At 26.6% G+C, this 18,238-nt stretch overlaps 3 protein-coding genes across 3 annotated transcripts in view; 1 reads left to right on the top strand and 2 right to left on the bottom strand.

The window, feature by feature from the left end:
- Positions 1–2,580: 2,580 nt before the first annotated feature.
- On the bottom strand, positions 2,581–4,141 carry LOC126898054 (protein GVQW3-like). The gene is made up of 2 exons (XM_050672002.1): positions 4,138–4,141; positions 2,581–3,591 (listed from the first exon to the last, which is right to left on the bottom strand). The coding sequence occupies exons 1-2, from the start codon at positions 4,139–4,141 to the stop codon at positions 2,924–2,926; spliced, it is 672 nt and encodes a 223-aa protein (XP_050527959.1). The 3' UTR covers positions 2,581–2,923.
- Positions 4,142–6,011: 1,870 nt separating this feature from the next.
- The window catches only part of LOC126900001 (uncharacterized), a 45,541-nt gene continuing 33,314 nt past the window's right edge, over positions 6,012–18,238 (top strand). Inside the window, exon 1 of the mRNA XM_050675334.1 lies at positions 6,012–6,277. Within this exon, the coding sequence (XP_050531291.1) occupies positions 6,129–6,277 (149 nt within the window). The 5' untranslated portion in view covers positions 6,012–6,128. The remainder of the gene's footprint in view (positions 6,278–18,238) is intronic.
- LOC126900003 (dynein axonemal heavy chain 7) overlaps positions 7,105–18,238 on the bottom strand; it is a 37,540-nt gene continuing 26,406 nt past the window's right edge. The window contains exons 32-48 of the mRNA XM_050675339.1: positions 16,938–17,914; positions 16,578–16,806; positions 16,257–16,410; positions 16,055–16,188; positions 15,786–15,977; positions 13,908–14,313; positions 13,616–13,801; positions 12,400–12,583; positions 11,158–11,309; positions 10,956–11,105; positions 10,723–10,874; positions 10,288–10,664; positions 10,000–10,166; positions 9,121–9,358; positions 8,397–8,548; positions 7,916–8,053; positions 7,105–7,634 (exon numbers count right to left, since the gene is read on the bottom strand). Of these exons, the coding sequence (XP_050531296.1) occupies positions 7,281–7,634; positions 7,916–8,053; positions 8,397–8,548; positions 9,121–9,358; positions 10,000–10,166; positions 10,288–10,664; positions 10,723–10,874; positions 10,956–11,105; positions 11,158–11,309; positions 12,400–12,583; positions 13,616–13,801; positions 13,908–14,313; positions 15,786–15,977; positions 16,055–16,188; positions 16,257–16,410; positions 16,578–16,806; positions 16,938–17,914 (4,342 nt within the window). The 3' untranslated portion in view covers positions 7,105–7,280. The remainder of the gene's footprint in view (positions 7,635–7,915; positions 8,054–8,396; positions 8,549–9,120; positions 9,359–9,999; positions 10,167–10,287; positions 10,665–10,722; positions 10,875–10,955; positions 11,106–11,157; positions 11,310–12,399; positions 12,584–13,615; positions 13,802–13,907; positions 14,314–15,785; positions 15,978–16,054; positions 16,189–16,256; positions 16,411–16,577; positions 16,807–16,937; positions 17,915–18,238) is intronic.

The following is an 18,238-nucleotide window of genomic DNA, read 5'->3' as shown; positions in this document are numbered from 1 at the left end:
AAAAAAAAACGCTTCGATGCAAATCTTTAGATATTGTTTAATTTTATAAAATTGGTGGATTATTCCAAAAGCTACATGATCTGCTAGTTCGTTATTAATATCCTGATTAAGATAAAGTATGTCGAATGAAAAAGGGATTATTAAAAAATAGTATTTCCCATAAAAAAATTATATTGATCAATACACTTTTCAATAAGTTATAGCATTATAAAGTTAAAAATGTAAAAAATAAAATTGAGAATTTTCACACAATAATAGCATTTGGTAGCCATTTTCACCGTGAAGACAAAATAAAGTCCGAAATTTTTTTTTTCCATAATAAAGTATATTACATTAGCTTTAATTTAAGATATATATAAAAGTGTCAGACTTTCCGGAACACTTTCAAAATTTAAGTTGAAAAAGTAAATTTTTTGTGAAAAAGTTGTCATTTTGAATCTCCCCTTGTAGGCAGGTAAAAAGTCAGATTTATTAAAAAAATATACCAATTGATAGGTAAAGACATCATGCAATTATAAAAAAAAGAATTATATTGATCCATACATCTTTCAAAAAGTTATAGCATTATAAAGTTAAAAATATAAAAAAGAATTTTTTTACAAAAATCGTATTTTTTTTATTTAAGTTTAATGTCTGTTTTCACCATGAAGATAAAATAAAGTCCGAAATTTTTTTTTACCATATTAAAGTATATTACATTAGCTTTAATTTAAAATATATATGAAAGTGTCAGACTTTCCGGAACACTTTCAAAAGTTAAGTTGAAAAAGTTCTACTTTCTACATGAATTTTTTAGATTTAAACCCCCCATGTAAATAGGACCAAAAAAATATTTGTTAAAGTATGGTTTCATCTCTGACCAAAAAAATCGCTGTATTCCATTATTCATCGCACACACTGCTAATTTTGTTAATTATTTTGCTTCATCTTATTAGCCAAATATGACACAGATTTGTCTATGAAAACAGGTTCTATTCTCTGATGATCATTTTCATTTTAGCTTCGATGCGAAGCTGAGAAGGTATTGGTTTTACTAAGATGTGTTTTTTTTTTTTTTTGTGTCTGTTACCACTTTTACTCAGCTCTCACCGAACCGATTTCTTTCAATGATACGTCAAAAGATCACAAATCGTATCTAGTCGAAGACATTACCCTTAAAAATTGAAAAAAATTCCCTCGTTCCCCGTAAAAGGGGGAAACCTCCAAAAAAATTACAAATTTAAAAATCGCTAATTTTCGAAATTTTTTCAATTTTTTTTACTTAAAAGTGCCATAACTTTTTCAAAAATGAATATATCAATATAATTATTTTTTATATAGATGTGTAATATCATTACCTTTCATTTGGTATATTTTTTTCATAAATTTAACCTCTTAACCTGCCCATAAGGGGGGATTTAAAATGACAACTTTTTCACAAAAAATTAATTTTTTTAACTTAAATTTTGAAAATGTTCCGGAAGGTCTGACACTTTTATATATATCTTAAATTAAAGCTAATGTAATATACTTTATAATGGTAAAAAAAAATTTCGGACTTTATTTTATCTTCATGGTGAAAACAGACATTAAACTTAATAAAAAAAATACGATTTTTGTAAAAAAATTCTTTTTTATATTTTTAACTTTATAATGCTATAACTTTTTGAAAGATGTATGGATCAATATAATTCTTTTTTTTATAATTGCATGATGTCTTTACCTATCAATTGGTATATTTTTTTAATAAATCTGACTTTTTACCTGCCTACAAGGGGAGATTCAAAATGACAACTTTTTCACAAAAAATTTACTTTTTCAACTTAAATTTTGAAAGTGTTCCGGAAAGTCTGACACTTTTATATATATCTTAAATTAAAGTTAATGTAATGTATTTTATTATGCAAAATAAAAATTTCGGACTTTATTTTGTCTTCACGGTGAAAATGGCTACCAAATGCTATTATTGTGTGAAAATTCTCGATTTTATTTTTGACATTTTTAACTTTATAATGCTATAACTTATTGAAAAGTGTATGGATCAACACATTTTTTTTATGAGAAATAATATTTTTTAATAATCCCTTTTTCATTCGACATACTTTATCTTAATCAGGATATTAATAACGAACTAGCAGATCATGTAGCTTTTGGAATAATCCACCAATTTTTTAAAATTAAACAATATCTAAAGATTTGCGTCGAAGCGTTTTTTTTTTATAGTGATTTTAATCACTGTCAGATATCATTATACTTGATCCAACTATGCCACGTCACCACTGTGCCGCGACCCCCCTGTGCTGGGTTTTTTTAACAATGTATTTATTGTTGTTGTCAACAACTCCAACATCGCCTGGCTTCAAACTTAGATCAAATAATTCACTCCCGATACATTCATACTTGAATTAGTTCTACATGATAGTAATTAATTAATTAACTTTTAAATCGTAGAATAAAAATATAATATTATACGAGATGTGACAATAAAATAACGAGACTTTTTCAATAAAAGTTATTTATTTTAAAAATTTTACAATTTAATGATTGTCACCTTCAAAGTACCTTCCCTCAGCATCAACACACTTTTGTATACGTCGCTGCCATTCTTGAAAACAATGTTGCCAATCGCTTTCAGAAAGCCCTTTTAGAAGTTCTGCCGTTTTCATTTTTACGTCATCAACCGTTTAAAAATGGGTTCCTTTTAATAAACTTTTAATTTTTGGGAATCAGAAGAAGTCACTAGGAGCAAGATCTGGCGAATACGGGGGATGTTGAAGTATAGAAATATTTTTTCAGTTAAAAAACTTTGAATTGAAAATGCACTATGAGCTAGAGCATTGTCTTGGTGAAGAACCCAGCCATTCTTCCACAGATCTGGTCGCTTTTTTCTACCAAATTCTTTTATTTTAATTAATACCTCTTTATTATAATATTGGTTGACAGTTTACCCACTAAGAACCCATTCAACAAAAATGATTCCCTTAATGTCAAAGAAAACAATGAGCATTGCTTTGAATTTCAACTTGCTCATTCGTGCTTTCTTCATTCTTGGGGAAGTTGGTGTCTTCCAATGTATGGATTGCCTTTTAGTTTCAAGATCATATGTAAAAATCCACGTTTCATCACACGTAATGATATTATTTATAAAAGATGGATTATCATTGATGATTTTTAAAGTGTCAGAACAAATTTCTTTGCGATTGAATTTTTGATCAATCATCAAATTTTTAGGGACCATTTTAGCACACACTTTTTTTATATTAAAATTTTCAACTAAAATTTTATGAACACTTTCTCTATCAATATTTACAATTTCTACTACAGCTCTAACACTTAATCGACGATCTTGCCGAATAATTTTGTCGATTTTTACAACGTTTTCGTTTGATGAACATGTGGTAGGACATCCAGAACGATCATCGTCTTCCACGTCCTCTCCTCCATTGCAAAACCGTTTGTGCCATTTAAAACTGCGAGCTCTTGATAAACATTCTTCACCATAAACTTCACATAATATACAAAATGATTCCACGGCAGTTTTTTTTAATTTAACAAGAAATTTAATGTTAACACGTTCATCAATGTTTATAGTACTTTTAGATAAGCGTTTTGCTAATCATATTTCAATAATAGTTTAATAGATAACGTTAATAGTTTAGGTTATATTTAGAAAGTCTCGTTATTTTATTGTCACACCTCGTATTTTATATTATACGGAATATAGTTCTTAATATTTAAATTATAGCATCATGAGTTACATAGAAATTAATAGTATTTCTATTAAAATGACTTATTATGATACTAATACAAGAAATATAATAAGTGATTATAATGAAATTTAGGCTTTTTTTCATGAATTTACTGTTAATAGTAATTATACAAGTTCCTAAACATACATCAATCTAAACAAATCCATTTTTGAAATCTTTATAAAATTTTGTATTTAATGACATAAATTTTAAACTTTCAAGACTAACTAAATAAATCCAGTACAGTGGGGTCGCATCATAGTTAGATCCAGTATAGATTTAATCTGACAGTGATTAATATTACTATCATAAAAAACACTTCGTTGCAAATCTGTAGATAGTGTTTAATTTTTAAAAATTCACTGGTCTACAAGGAATTTTCATACGACCAAAATATAATTTTCTAAACTCATTTTTATATCGATTTCAAATATGCAATTAGAATTTCGCATATGACTAAATAATAATAACAAAATCCTTATAATTAATATAACAAATATTTATGTTTAATTATTAAGTTACGTATGAATAATCAATAAATATATTTTAATTAAAAATAAGTTGAAAAAGTTCTACATACTATTCGCATTTTTAAGTTTTGAACCACCCTTATATAAAGGAAAATGATCAGATTTCAAAAACATATGTCGAATGAAATAGGGTTGGGTTGGTTGCCATTTTGAAACTCCTTTGTGGGTAGTTAAAGTGTTAAATTTTTAAAAAATATATACTCAATGATAGGTAAATACGTAATGTATCTTTAAAAAAAAATAGATTGTATTGATTAATTTTTAAAAAAATTATTGTAGTATTAAGTAAAAAAAGTTGAAATTTGCCGATTTTAAAAATTGTAATTTTTTAGGGGATTTTCGCCATTTACGGGGAACAAGGGAATTTTTTTCAATTTTTGAGGGTTATGTCTTCGATTAGATACAATTTGTGATCATTTGACGTATTTTTAATCAAAATCGGTCCAGCGAGGAGCTGAGAATAAGTAGTAACAAAAAAAAACAAATAATACAAATCACAATAAAATTAATACCTTCTCAGCTTCGCATCACAGCTAAAATGTTCAGTATTTATTAGAAATTATAAACAGGGTCGTCCTTAAAATTTGTGAGGTCTATGGCAAAAATAATTTTAATATAATTTACGTCATTTTGCTTTTACTAGCGCGAAGCCCTAATTTAATTAAAAAAATGTTAGACTAGGAGTCTAGGCCTTTAATTAATAGGGGAGACGTTTTGATTCCCCCATATTACGACCCTGATTATGGAGGTTTAAACAGACTTTTTTCATATGTAGGTTTTTGTCCAGGGTGGATACTAATCCGTAAAATATTTTTCTCTTGGTTTAACAAAATCAAATATCAAAAAATTTGTATTATTTGGAAAAAAAAATTTTTCTAAATGATTTTATTTTATAAATTCATAAAAAGTAATGTTAACTTAATGCTTAAGTTAAGAATAATTAAATATATTTTTTAATTCATTAGACTGAAACTTAAATGCCATATTACTTAATTGTTACATTTTTTTTTTTGTTTTTGTGCGAATTCTAAATTTTTGGATTTTTTTTGTGATGTGAGAAACATATATCATTATTTGGTATACTTTATTTAAAAGTATTACTATTAAGTAGATGGCGAAGGGCTTCAAATAGTTTGATATTAGTGAATAAAATATAAGATGTTTTTTTAACTTCGACGTGAAACTTAAAAACTGTTGATTTTATTATAGTGTATTTATTTTTGTAAGTCTATCTATGTTAATCGACGATTTTTAGTTAAAAATTACATTTAAAAAATGAATGGATATAGCCAAATTTTTTGTACGCAAGATATATGTTTCTAAAATATGATGATATTAATATGATTTTGTAAAGGAATTTTTCTATTAATTTTTGTTGTAATATTGATATTTTGATGGCAATATTTTCAAATTTATTGGAGAAAACATTTTTATGTTAGAACTTTTTTTAAATTGTAAAACCACGGCATAATGTAATATACAATTTTAGTTTGTATTCTTATACACAACCTGACTAATAAAACAAAAACAACTGTTGTTTATGGTGTTCGTTAGGCACACAATACTTTGGAAGCATCATTTGCACAAATGGTTCGCAGAAAAATAATTGTTAACACTTCTATTGCCATAGGTTCGAATATATGAGTGTTGATAAGTAAGATCGGCGGGTAGAAATCTGCATATAAAAACGTCACTAGGTTCGTGTATAGAATATGGCGTGAATAATAAGTATATACGAATTTGAATATTTCATTTCATTAGTTAAGATTTGCACAGTTGTACCGTGTGTTGTGTTTTTGATTACTATGTTTACTTTGAATGTGTTTAGATAATATTTTAACTTGTTTCCTTTATAGATAATAATGTTCAAATGGCAGCATCCGGTTTTTATTTTATTCTCTATTTCAATACACCATTTTATGAATCACTTATCTTGGCTCCACATAAGAATTTAAATTTTAAGTATAATAAATACGTTAAAATAATGATTAGGTTTCAAAAGTCTTTTGGTAATATAAGGTAAGTGTTTGATTATAATTATCTCATTCTTATATTTACATATACTGTAATAATACAGTGCATGAACTATGTACACTGAATAATCATTTATTTAGTAAATAAAGACATTTTAATACTCAATAAATTTAAGTATTTATAAGTTTATCTACTGTTTATTTAAATCCAACATTAATCATTTCATTTTTTAGTTTTCATTTTGGATCCTTAAAAAATCTTGAACGATGTTCTTGTTTAATTAGCGACTCTAATGAATTTTAGTTAGTAAAAAATACATGTCATTATTGTAGACAATTGTTATCAACAATTTTGAAAATTTTCTGTTACAAAATTTACTGTATTTTTATACATTTCTTAATTTCTTTTATTGTATGGAACATCAATGAAATAATTCTCGATTTTTTTGTTATATTGATTAAAAAAAGGTTTCCAGAAAGAACCAATCAAATTTTTACATGGGATTTAAGATTGTATGATTGATCAATTTCTATTAAATTTTTTCCTGTGTATATAGAAACAGTAAAGAATTTATATATTCCTGAGTATCATTGTACATGAGTCTTATTATTAAATAATAACAAAATCCTTCTAATTAATTTAACAAATATTTATGTTAAATTATTAAGTTACGTATGAATAATCAATAAATATATTTTAATTAAAAATAAGTTGAAAAAGTTCTACTTACTATTCGCATTTATTATTTAGAGAAAAACTATTTAAAAATTTAATAAGTAAAATAAAATTAAAAAATACTGAATTTAATAATAATTGTATTTTATTATAATTTTAATTTTCTAAAATATAATAATAATTCTTTTGATTGTAAGACCTTTTATTTTAATACGATCTTGAACTCATTCAATTATTCAATTTAAAATGAAAGAAAATCAAGTTATTTAAAGAGATTACAAAAATCTAATAAAATTTGATTGTTTTAAACTGGACGACTTTGTAATTCATCTACAGAAATATGTAATGATTATGTTAGCACATAATTCTGATATTATTGAGATAGTTGACAAAGCAGAGCAACCCCTCTCATAATCCAATGCTCAGCTGATTTAATTGTAGGAATTCCTAAAGCAATAACAAAGTTAGTTGAGTGACCGGTGGTAGATAACGTGCCTCTTCTTTCAGCTGTCTTGTACATCGGACATACATATAACCCAAGTGATTTGAGATTTTCCTTTTTTACAGGTATCATATGAATAATTGGTACAATGTCATGCAAAACTTTTGGCTTTAATTCTTGTAAACTTGCTTTTTTATTGCTCCACCTTGCTCCATCCAAAAATAGACCATAAACATAAACACCGTCCTCGGGACATGCAGTAATTTTTATTTTTCTGTCCATTATCTATTCAAAATATTTAAGTATATTCATTGTAAAATAATGAAGTATGAATACTTTTTAGATAAAAATTCAATTGAAATCGAATCATTTCAACTTTTACTAGAAACGTTCTCGGAGTTTTATTTTGGGAAGGAAGTATACATAAGGCATTTTTTTAACTGCTTTCTCAAAATATATTTTTGTCATGGGGGTTCTATTTCTCAAATCTTCCCCTTTAAGAACGCCCAAAACCGACCTTTCTATTAATTGTTATAATTAAACTTATAGTTGACGTTAGTAAGTACCTTATAGTCAAATGTTAACAAGTCTATTGGTATTTTGTATTTTCTTGCAAAATTTTGTTGAGATCCTGTCAAAAATGCTTGTGTAAAATAAAATCCTGATATCCAAAATACATCAGGAACACCGTTATTGAACCATTTCTGTAAAATTAATTATTTAATACTAATTAATTTTATTAAATTAAATAAATGTGCATTAAAGAAAATGTAAATTTATTTGGATAAATACTTATTTTATATTGATTATTTACTTAGATATTTAAGCGTAGGACGTAGATTAAATCAACTTCCCCTCTCTAAATTTTTTTAATATAACAATACATATGAATTTTTTTAATTTTCGGAGAAGCTAATTTGTAAGCAGAAGACTAATAAGCCTATGAAGTACCTAACTCTTGACGCCTATGCTTGTAAGTCGTTTAGGAGTTAATATATACAATAGATGTATTTTTGGATAGTAAACCTGTATTTATTTGATATATACCTGAAAGAATATCAACTTTTGTAAAAAATCTTTTAGGTAACTTCCTAATGGTTTAAGAGATGGGTATGAGTTTTTGGCCCAAACGCCTGGAATTTTTCCAGTTAAAATACTTTGGTATACTTCTTCAAGTTCAAAAGACATAAGAATCTGTCCTAAAAATGAAAAAATGTATAAAGACATGATAAAAATATGAAAATATTTACTTCTAGATTATTATAATTGTATTAAATTTAAACATAATATGTAATTCACTTAGTACAGTTGTCAATATTTTTCAGTTGTCAATGTGACTAACTCCATAAAAAATGATTTTTTATACGAAAACGAGGCTATTTTTTTTTTAATATTTATAAAGTGGCAAATACATATTCTCAATTGTTAGAAAATAAATGAGTTAATTAAAAATAGGACCAAAAAATAATTAAGTTTTTAATAAATGAATAACTTTTAATGCCTGTCCTGAAAATTTTCATTTTATGGAGTTAATCAATTTGGTTTCTGAGTGCCTCACATATATTATTTGTAAAAGTATGTTAGTATGATAGTTAATTTATAATAAATATTAGTGATGCTATGAACACTAATTTAGACTGAACTCAAACAAAACTTAGCCGTATAATTACATTTACAGTATATAATTACAAGTAGAGTTAGGTTATGTTATCCCAAAAAGTCTGGTCTAGTTACGTTTATGACTGCGTTTGTGTCATTTCAATTCTTTTACCTTTAACGGCTTTTTGAATTTTTATCAGACTTGACGTGATAACATTTAACAATATGTTAAACCGACCCATTTCTTGTACCAAAACTGTATTCATTGATTGATTGTAAGTTGTTGGATATTTTTCTAAAGCTGTTATTATGTCAAATGGTTTTGGTAGTTTATTAAGAATATCTACGGCGAAAATGACTACTAGCTCTTCTGAAGATATCCCTTGCCCATCACCTGAACTAGACAAGTTCTATAAAATCAAAATGATATATAATTATGAATTAAAAGTTACTAAAAACAAACTACATATAATATTTTCTTACTTACATGTTGTATATTCCACGCATGCCATAAATCCTTAGAATAAATAGCCGCATAGTAAAAAAATAAATTATAGGAAAAAAAATTTTTCTTTTTTAATTTAGCACTCAAAAATTGTTTTTAGCAAAATTTTTATAAGATTGTTTGGTGTTTTCCATAATATTTTGTTTTTAGGGAGTTATTGAGTGATGTTTAAGTATTGTAACATAGAGTATGCCACTAAATACGGTATTTTTATTGATAATAATTAAAAATATTATTCAAATGGATTAAAAAAAATCTTTTTGAATTTTTATTTAAATAATTTAATAATTTAAGTCAATCTAAAAATAAATAGTTGTTTATTTTAATTAATATATATTAGTAAAAAAAACATATAATAAAATGTATACCTTCTCAGCTTTGCATCGAAACTAAAAATAATACTACTTAAAATTTTACTTACAAATCTATCCTGTGTGAGTTAAAAAGAAAAATAATTTATTAAAAAAATAGATTTAGCGTATAACAAAAGTTAGTTATATTTGCGCATACTATTCTATCATAACAAATCAGTTTTTCTTTGTTTACCTGAGTTTTGATGACAGAATTTAAAAGGCCATCGCTTTCTTGTCTTTCTTTAATCAGATCGGCGTTTTCATGTAATCCAAAAATATTTGGTTTTGTAATTTGAGGAAGACCTTGAATATATTCTATTATTTCGTTGTATCCGTTGAATTCGGGACAATAGTATAAACCTGTTGAGTTGTTATTAAAAGTTTTTGTATTAAGTGATTAAACAGAAATTATATACTAACAAAAGTCGTGGTATAAAGAAGTGGAAGTTATAGTTTTTATTTATTTAATGTTTGCACTCACCAGACTTATCATATTTAAACTTTGGCACTTTAATTACAGCTTTAGAGTAAAATTTGTTTAAAAAAGTTGAAAGGCATCTACGATCCCAATCATCTGTAACTCTACCACCGTAATTACATTCGCCTGTGAGGTATCGCAAAGCATCGTACTGAATGTTTGTGTATTCATTTAAAAAATTTTGCAATTGCATAACACTGATTCTGAGATCAGTTTCATTGAATTCATACGAACGATTCCAACCGATCGGTCCAAAATTTCTACGTTCTTGTATAAGTGCGTGAAAGAAACATAGTGAAAAGAGGAGTTTTTTAAAGCTGTCACTTTGTTTGCAACCTTCAAAGAACTCTTGATTTACTATTGGGTCGCTCATAAAAGATCTGGACATAAATGAAAACGATTTAATATCATTATTTATGTTTTTCAAATAACGTTTACCGATAGATATTAGCTCGAAGACCTTTTGGAGGTTCGTTTGTCATTTTTACGCTGTTTTGCAGTATAGAAACTGGAAAATAATCTACTGGGTATGATGTAAGCCAAAGTCTAAATTCTGAACTTGTTGTATCAACGGAAAAACTTTCACAGATCTACAATAAAAGTTAACAATCTTAGTAGTATAACTGCGCATAGTATTAAAAAGTAATTAAAAATATATAATAAGCAATAACCTTTTCAAGTTCTGGCATCCAGCTCTGAGCCAAATGACAATTTTGTAATAATACCCAATTTCCATTTCTTGTAGCTTCTTCAATAAGTCTTGCTGCTATCGGGCCTTGACCTTGACCCAGCGATAAAGATGCCAGTCTAGTACTAAATCCCTAGAAATAATATTGTTTTACCATTTCATAATTTTTACCATTACAATTTTACCATTTTCTCTGAAAATTTAAGTAACATTGCGGTTGGATCAGCTCCTGGAGTTAAAACAAATACTAAAGGAGATGTGCAGTCCGAGTCTAAAAATATTGATGCTAAATCAAAGGGAGGAGGTTCAATAAATTTACTTTCCAAAGGAGATTTGTCTGAAACAATATTTGAACAAGTGTATTTGGTTATGTAATAATAAGATGTTAAAAGTTTTTGTTTTAAAAAATGAGAAGCCAGAATTCAAGTATTATAAGTGAAAGTTTTTAATTTCGATATAATTAAATTTGACATTTTTGTTTTTAGAACACCGTGCAAAAAAAATTTTACATTTCTTTATTATTTTTTTTACAATTTTCCCCATATTTTTATTACTTGGCATTTATTTTAATTTCAGTTCTATTGTTCTATTCTTTTTATTACTTTTAGTTAAATAATTTTCTTGAATTATTTTATTAGCTTTGTAATTCTGTTTAAGTTTATTCCCTATGTATTGTGAAGGTTTCACTTTATTTTTTCAAATGGGAACATATAATTTAAATTTCTTTAATTAATAAAAATGTATTATTTTAATTTTAAAGCATTGGAATTTTTTATTTAACTTAAATAATTTATTAGTTATAACACTCTGAAGTTTCGATTTTTAGAGTTAAAATACATGTATAGCATTCAAGAAATTACAAATACGGGTAGCTAATTGCTTCTTTATGACGTTGCTATTCACAATTGTTTCGCACTATTCATACGCAGTGCCAATTATTGCCAATTGCCAATTATGGTGCTATTGAGTGGTAATATTAAGGTAATTCTAAGATACAATGTTGCTACCGAAGGCTTAAAAATAAACATTTATTAATTAGCACATCAACCATAAGTATAATCATTTTTATATTATGTATGTATATAAACTGAAAAATTTAAAACTTTAATGTGTTATATTTAATAAACTGATGATGTTATATTATTGATTCAAACGCTATTCACAATTTTGACAAATGTTTAAGATTATCCTAGGTAAAATATATGTTTCATTTTGAACATAAAAACAATGTTAACACCCACACAAGGCATAAGGGATGAATTTAAAAAGTATGACATAGTTAGTTATTCAAGAATAATAAGTAACTATTAAAATTAAAACATTTTTTTTTTCAAAACTGTTTATATTCTGCGAGTAATTGTGTGGTTTTTTATAAACCCATTACTCTGTTTATTGTTGATTTATTTTTATGATTTTAATTAACATACTTGCAATAAAATATCGTATAGCCGGTACGACCTTGTCATATCGGATTATACGTATTATTATGCATTTTTGAAAATAATTAAGACGCGATTCCCATGGCTCTGGAAATTTTGCAAGATGAGGTTCGTGTAAATCATACAGTTCTTTCCATTTATGTCCATTTTTTTCAAAATCCTCTTTTATACCCTACAAAGTGTATGAAAACATTTTATAATATTAATATTGTTCCTCTAAATTGTATCTATGCTGTCTGTGCAACTACACATATATTTATAACAATGTACTTAGTGTTTAATATAACAGGACGTACTGTTTGTACATAAGAATTGTAATAGAGACAATTTTGATTCAATTATTTAATAATTAAAACGATAGTCAATTATAATAAATTTAACCAACAAAAACATAAATTTTAAATATTATACACGTGGTGCTTAAAAAGAAAAAGTTATAAGAGACATTTTTTAAATGTTGAGTTAATCGTGCTCGGTGATGCAATCAGAAATTTTTTTAGCTTCGATGCGAAGTTATATTTGTTATGATGTGTGATATTTTTGTCCGTTCACGAAATACAAGACTTTCACTGTACCTATTTTGGTAATATTACGGCAAACAAATCCGATTTAAGTATCAATTTTAATAATTTAGAAAAGATCTATAAGCAATTAGATGAAAAAAGATATATTCAGAATTTTTTCCCTGTATTTTTAATTGTTAATTTAACGAAATTTATTTAAGCAATAATAAAGTTCTTTATTTTTGATATGTTTTTTTATATTATCTAATTGAAAACTTAAAAACATAAAAGGTTTGAATGAGGCTACTACTTACGCAGTCTAATTGTTTTTTCAATTTTTTTAAATATTTAGGAATGTCTGACAACTTATATTCATTATTAAATAAATATTTTTAAGGTGAACTCTAATATTAAAAAAAGTAGTCTCGAAGATTGATTTTCTATGAGTAACTGTCTGCTAAAGTCTGTTAACATATTTTCATTTTTTTTTATGTAAAATTTTATGATAGTGATGTTAATCACTGTAGATATTATCTATACTGGAATCCACAATGTCAAATACCAACTATACTAATCTTACATAATTTTTGTACATACCTCGTATTTTCAGTCCGCTGTATACCTTACTCAATGTTTTAAAAATACCACTTATACTATTTGCATTTTAATTTATCTATTAAGAATAATGTACAAGCCAGTACCTTGAATTTTGATAGATCATCTAAACGGCAAAGTTCGTCCCAGCTTAAATTTTGCAACCAATTAATGTTGTTTTTTATTGGATTATCTAAACTTACGCCACCCGTCAAAAAAAATATCCATTCTTCTTGACTGCAGATATCTTTAGAAAGTTTTATGGCCATTATAAAAGAAAACAGTAATTTATCCTAAATACAATTAAAGTGAAATATTATACATTATAATTAAAATAATCATTGATTTTCTTTATTATCATTTTATAGAATCGTAAATATTATACCATATTATATTAACCTTTTCAAATAAACTGCGACAGACGTTAACATACAACGAATATGTAAAGTATGTTATCAAAGCATCTGTTCTTTCTTCGATTTTATCTCGTTTTGGACTGTTCTCTACGGTTGCAATGAATAAGCGAATAAACCAAGTTAAAGAGTATTGATACATCGGATCGATGTTGGCTAAAGTGTCAATTATGAAAAATAAAGTCGTTGAATAAACTGCAACTTTTTGATACTGAAGTCTCGTTTTGTCAATAGTACGTTCAGTTATTTCAGCCTCGGCTTGTTTTACTTGAATTTCATTAGCCAACACTTTCGATGAACTTAATATATTTACAGCCTCTTCGTCTTCTAAAATATTTCCTTCAGATGAACTCAAGACTTGCAGTATTTTGTCTTCAATGTCTTTTAATTGTCTAGGATAATATTAAAAGGATTCAAAATTATTCATATTAGTGGATTGATAAAAAATTATGTAATTGTATTGGCATTCAGGACGGAATTCTAAATTTTTTTTTTTGAGTTGTTGAGTAAACTTGACGACTGCTATTCACGTTAATGTCGACTAAAATTTGAAAATGTGGTAACGCAGATAAGTCTGTGACAGTAGTATAATAAGAACTAGTGATGGGCATAATCGAATGAAAATAATTGAATTATTCGATTATGAGAATAATCGAGTCATTCCGAAGATTACAATAATTATAATTGATGGGTTCATTTTAATGACGTTTTTTCACTCATTCATTATATTTATTTAAATTAAAAGTCGAGTTATTAGATGCATTGTTTGGATGACGTATGCATCGTCATTCAGACAATTTATAATAATTTGAAGGTCGTGCCATATACTATAAAAATGACTATGTTTTTATATAGTCTGTTATTGTGAGTTTTATTCGATTATAACACAGCTCACGGCATTTTAGTAAGACAATTTATAAAATAAAATGTACGCTAAACAATTAATTCGTTTATTCTTTGCTTTTACTTCTAATATTTATATATAATATTACATAATATAATATTATATTTAATATAATATTACCTCGGAAAAAATATTATTTCAAAATAGCTATAAAATTAATTATTTAAGTTAAAAGAAGTGAACATCTTAACGGCTATTAAAAATAACACGTATTATTTGTGTAATAACTCTGCATATTTTCTAAATGGTATTTTATAAAGTAAAACTATACTCTATTACCATTGTGATTGATATCGATTACATTGCATGATTAAAATACATATGTAATCGGTATTAATGATATTGAGTATTATTATTCATAATTAGTAAAATTGAAATTCGATTATTTTGAATATGAATGATTATTTTGATTATAAGAATATCTCCATTACTAATTGTTCGATTTTGCCCGTTACTTATATAAACTTAAATGGTCAATTATGATAGTCAGATTACTGTAATTACTGTTGATACATTAAACTGACTGTCAGCTGTAGCCTGTTAGTAGCTGTTGACCATTTCAAACAAAAAGGAACAGTATAATTAAGTCTATAATTAATATTATATTAATAAGTATATTAATTAATATTCATGTTAGTAAATCATTGAGGGTCACTTTGTAAACACAATCAAATCACCCAAAACTTTCATTTTTTAAAAGACATAGAATAAGATAATAGGATAAATATCCCATTATAGTAGTTAGTGGACAAATTATTCAAAGTGGCCTATTTTAACAACTATTAATTTTGTAATACTTTCCCTGGTATTTATTGGCTCCCTTTGTTTAAGTTAAAAATTTATATGCTTGTTATAATTCTATCGGTAAAATTAGTTTACTTCAAATATAACAAATTGTAATATAGTAAAATAATATTTTACCAAAAAAATGATTAATTTGCTTCGATTTGGAATAAATACCTAGCATTTTCTGCTCCTTGTACGATCAATTGATTTTTTTCGGCTTGTAAATCTGGCCTATCCTTTTCTACTACCACCCCTAATAGCTGATCTTCTAGTCCGATTGGTGTAATCATAAAATTGACTAATACTACCTTGACGGCGACGTCTGGTAAATAATGAGGGTTTCTCAATTTTGTTGTTATATAAAATCTAAAACAATTATGGCTTATGATATTATTATTTTCAGTTATAATAATTATCTCTGATAATTATGGAAAAAATTTTACCTGAAACGATTATTGTATTCAACTATAGAGTCACCTAGTTTTAAACAGTAAGTACCACCTGTTAAAAATATTTGTAATAAAAGTACGGGATCTAATATTGGATCTAATTCTTCATAAATATTTTCTAGTAATACCTATTGATAAATTAAACAATTCAATTTATACAAATGATGTAGTTAAATTAGAAATAATTTTTTTTTACCGGTTGGCCGTTTGTTATAGCGTGTTCTAATATTTTTACGTAATTTGGTGTATTAAATCGTAGGATGTTTAATGAATTATCTATTTCCATATTTTTTAACCATTTATTAGCTTGACTTTGTGGGTCTATCATAAGAGATGTTCGCCTAGCATTACTATGAAAAAATTAAAAAAATATTTATTTAAATATTAATAGTATTAAAAAGATGAGACATTTTTTAATGGATATAATACATCAATAAAGTTGGTAGTATTTAATTTAGAACAGCTTAAATCGTGCGCGCACACACACACACACATATAAAATAATAATTTATTTTACACGACTATAATTCCGTTATCTATCGAAAAAGAATCGGTTGGTAATCCTGCAATATTCCAAGTCCTAATATCTACTGGTCTTCCAAGAACTACACTTAGTTGAAAATTATCTGAACACACTAATCCATTGGTTATTATGTTCTTAGCCCATTCTTTAATTTGTTTACTTCTGAAATCCAATGTAAATGGACCTAAGTACGCTATAATTCCAGAACTCATCAGCATGTCTCCTAAATAAAATAAATGAAAAATTTTATTAAAAAATAAAAATTATTACCAAGAGTAGGTTTGAAAATCTCTATTCTTCACATTTAATAGGTTAATGCTAGAAGTAAATTTGAAATTTGAAAGCATTATTAACCTGTAAGGTTTTCATATCGTTCTCCTAGATCAAATGCACTTTGCTGCCATCTGCTTTTCTCACCTCCTAAACCACCTATTAAATCTTCAGCTCTTTGAAGTTTAGTTTGAACTAAATTTGATTCGTCTTGGAAAGCCTTCAAACGACGTTCATTACTATCCAAGTCATCTTGTACTGCTTTCATTTTTTTTTCTACTGCAGCCAGTTGAGATCGTTTTTCATTTAGTGCATCCATCGCACTTTTATACATTGCTTCAGCTTGAGCGAGAGCCTGTTTTTTTGGTGCAATTTCTTTAGCAACTAAGTCGTATTTTGCTATTGCTATAGTCCACTTGCATAAGCCTTGGATTGCAATTGAAGCGTTTTTTACTTTATCTGGTGTGAATTCTGGGTTAGTTAAATATTTTGTACGAATAGTTTGCATTATCTTTATGGGAATATCATCTTTATTATAATTTATTAGATTTTCCAAAAACTTCATATCACTAAGTAATCTTTTTGATGGTCCCCAAAAATCTTCGACAGCTTTACCCGTGGATGGATCTGTGATTTTTTCTGGTTTAGTGTCTCTCAAAATACAAACAGCTTCCATTACTAGTTTTACTGCTTTAGGCGGGTTTTTCATTGATTTGACAAATGTTATATCGTTAGAAGTAAGGGTATTAAGAGCCGCTAGTGCTTCATTTAATGCTGGTTTGGCCTCTTCCATATGAGCATCACATTCCTCTTTAATCTCTTGGGCTTTGGCTGCAGTTACCATTGCTTCTTCTTCATCACGTTTGATAACCTGTTTAACCTTAGATACTTCTTGATTTTCTTTTTCAACTTGCTGCATGATAAGTTTAGCCTCAGCCGTAGCTGATAAAATTTTTGGTTGCAATACTTTAAGTTCTTCTTGCATAATTGCTATGTCATCTGCAGCAGCTTGGAGTTTTTCTAAACCAACTTCGTAACGACGTTTCGATGCAAGTATTTCCCTACAGTAACAATAAAAATAACGGCTTAAAATAAAAAAAAAAAAAAAATACAGGAATAAAAATTATAACACTGAAAATATACAGTGTAAGATATTCATGTAGTATCACTATATTGCACAAAAACTTTGGTAAATTACAATTAAATGCAGTGGCGAAGCCACCCTCTTGTTTCGCCATTTATAAATTAATAACTAATTATATATTTTACTATTATTATGTATTAGTTAATTTATATTAATAGTTATAATTTTAGCTTCGATGCGAAGCGGAGAAGGTATTAATTTTACTATGATGTGTTTTTTTTTTTTTTTTTTTTTTTTTTTT

Source organism: Daktulosphaira vitifoliae, unplaced genomic scaffold (assembly GCF_025091365.1).
Source record: "Daktulosphaira vitifoliae isolate Bord-2020 unplaced genomic scaffold, ASM2509136v1 Scaffold_2, whole genome shotgun sequence".
Taxonomy (NCBI): domain Eukaryota; kingdom Metazoa; phylum Arthropoda; class Insecta; order Hemiptera; family Phylloxeridae; genus Daktulosphaira; species Daktulosphaira vitifoliae.
Note: the sequence above shows the minus strand (reverse complement) of the source record. Positions and strands in the feature narration are given on the sequence as shown.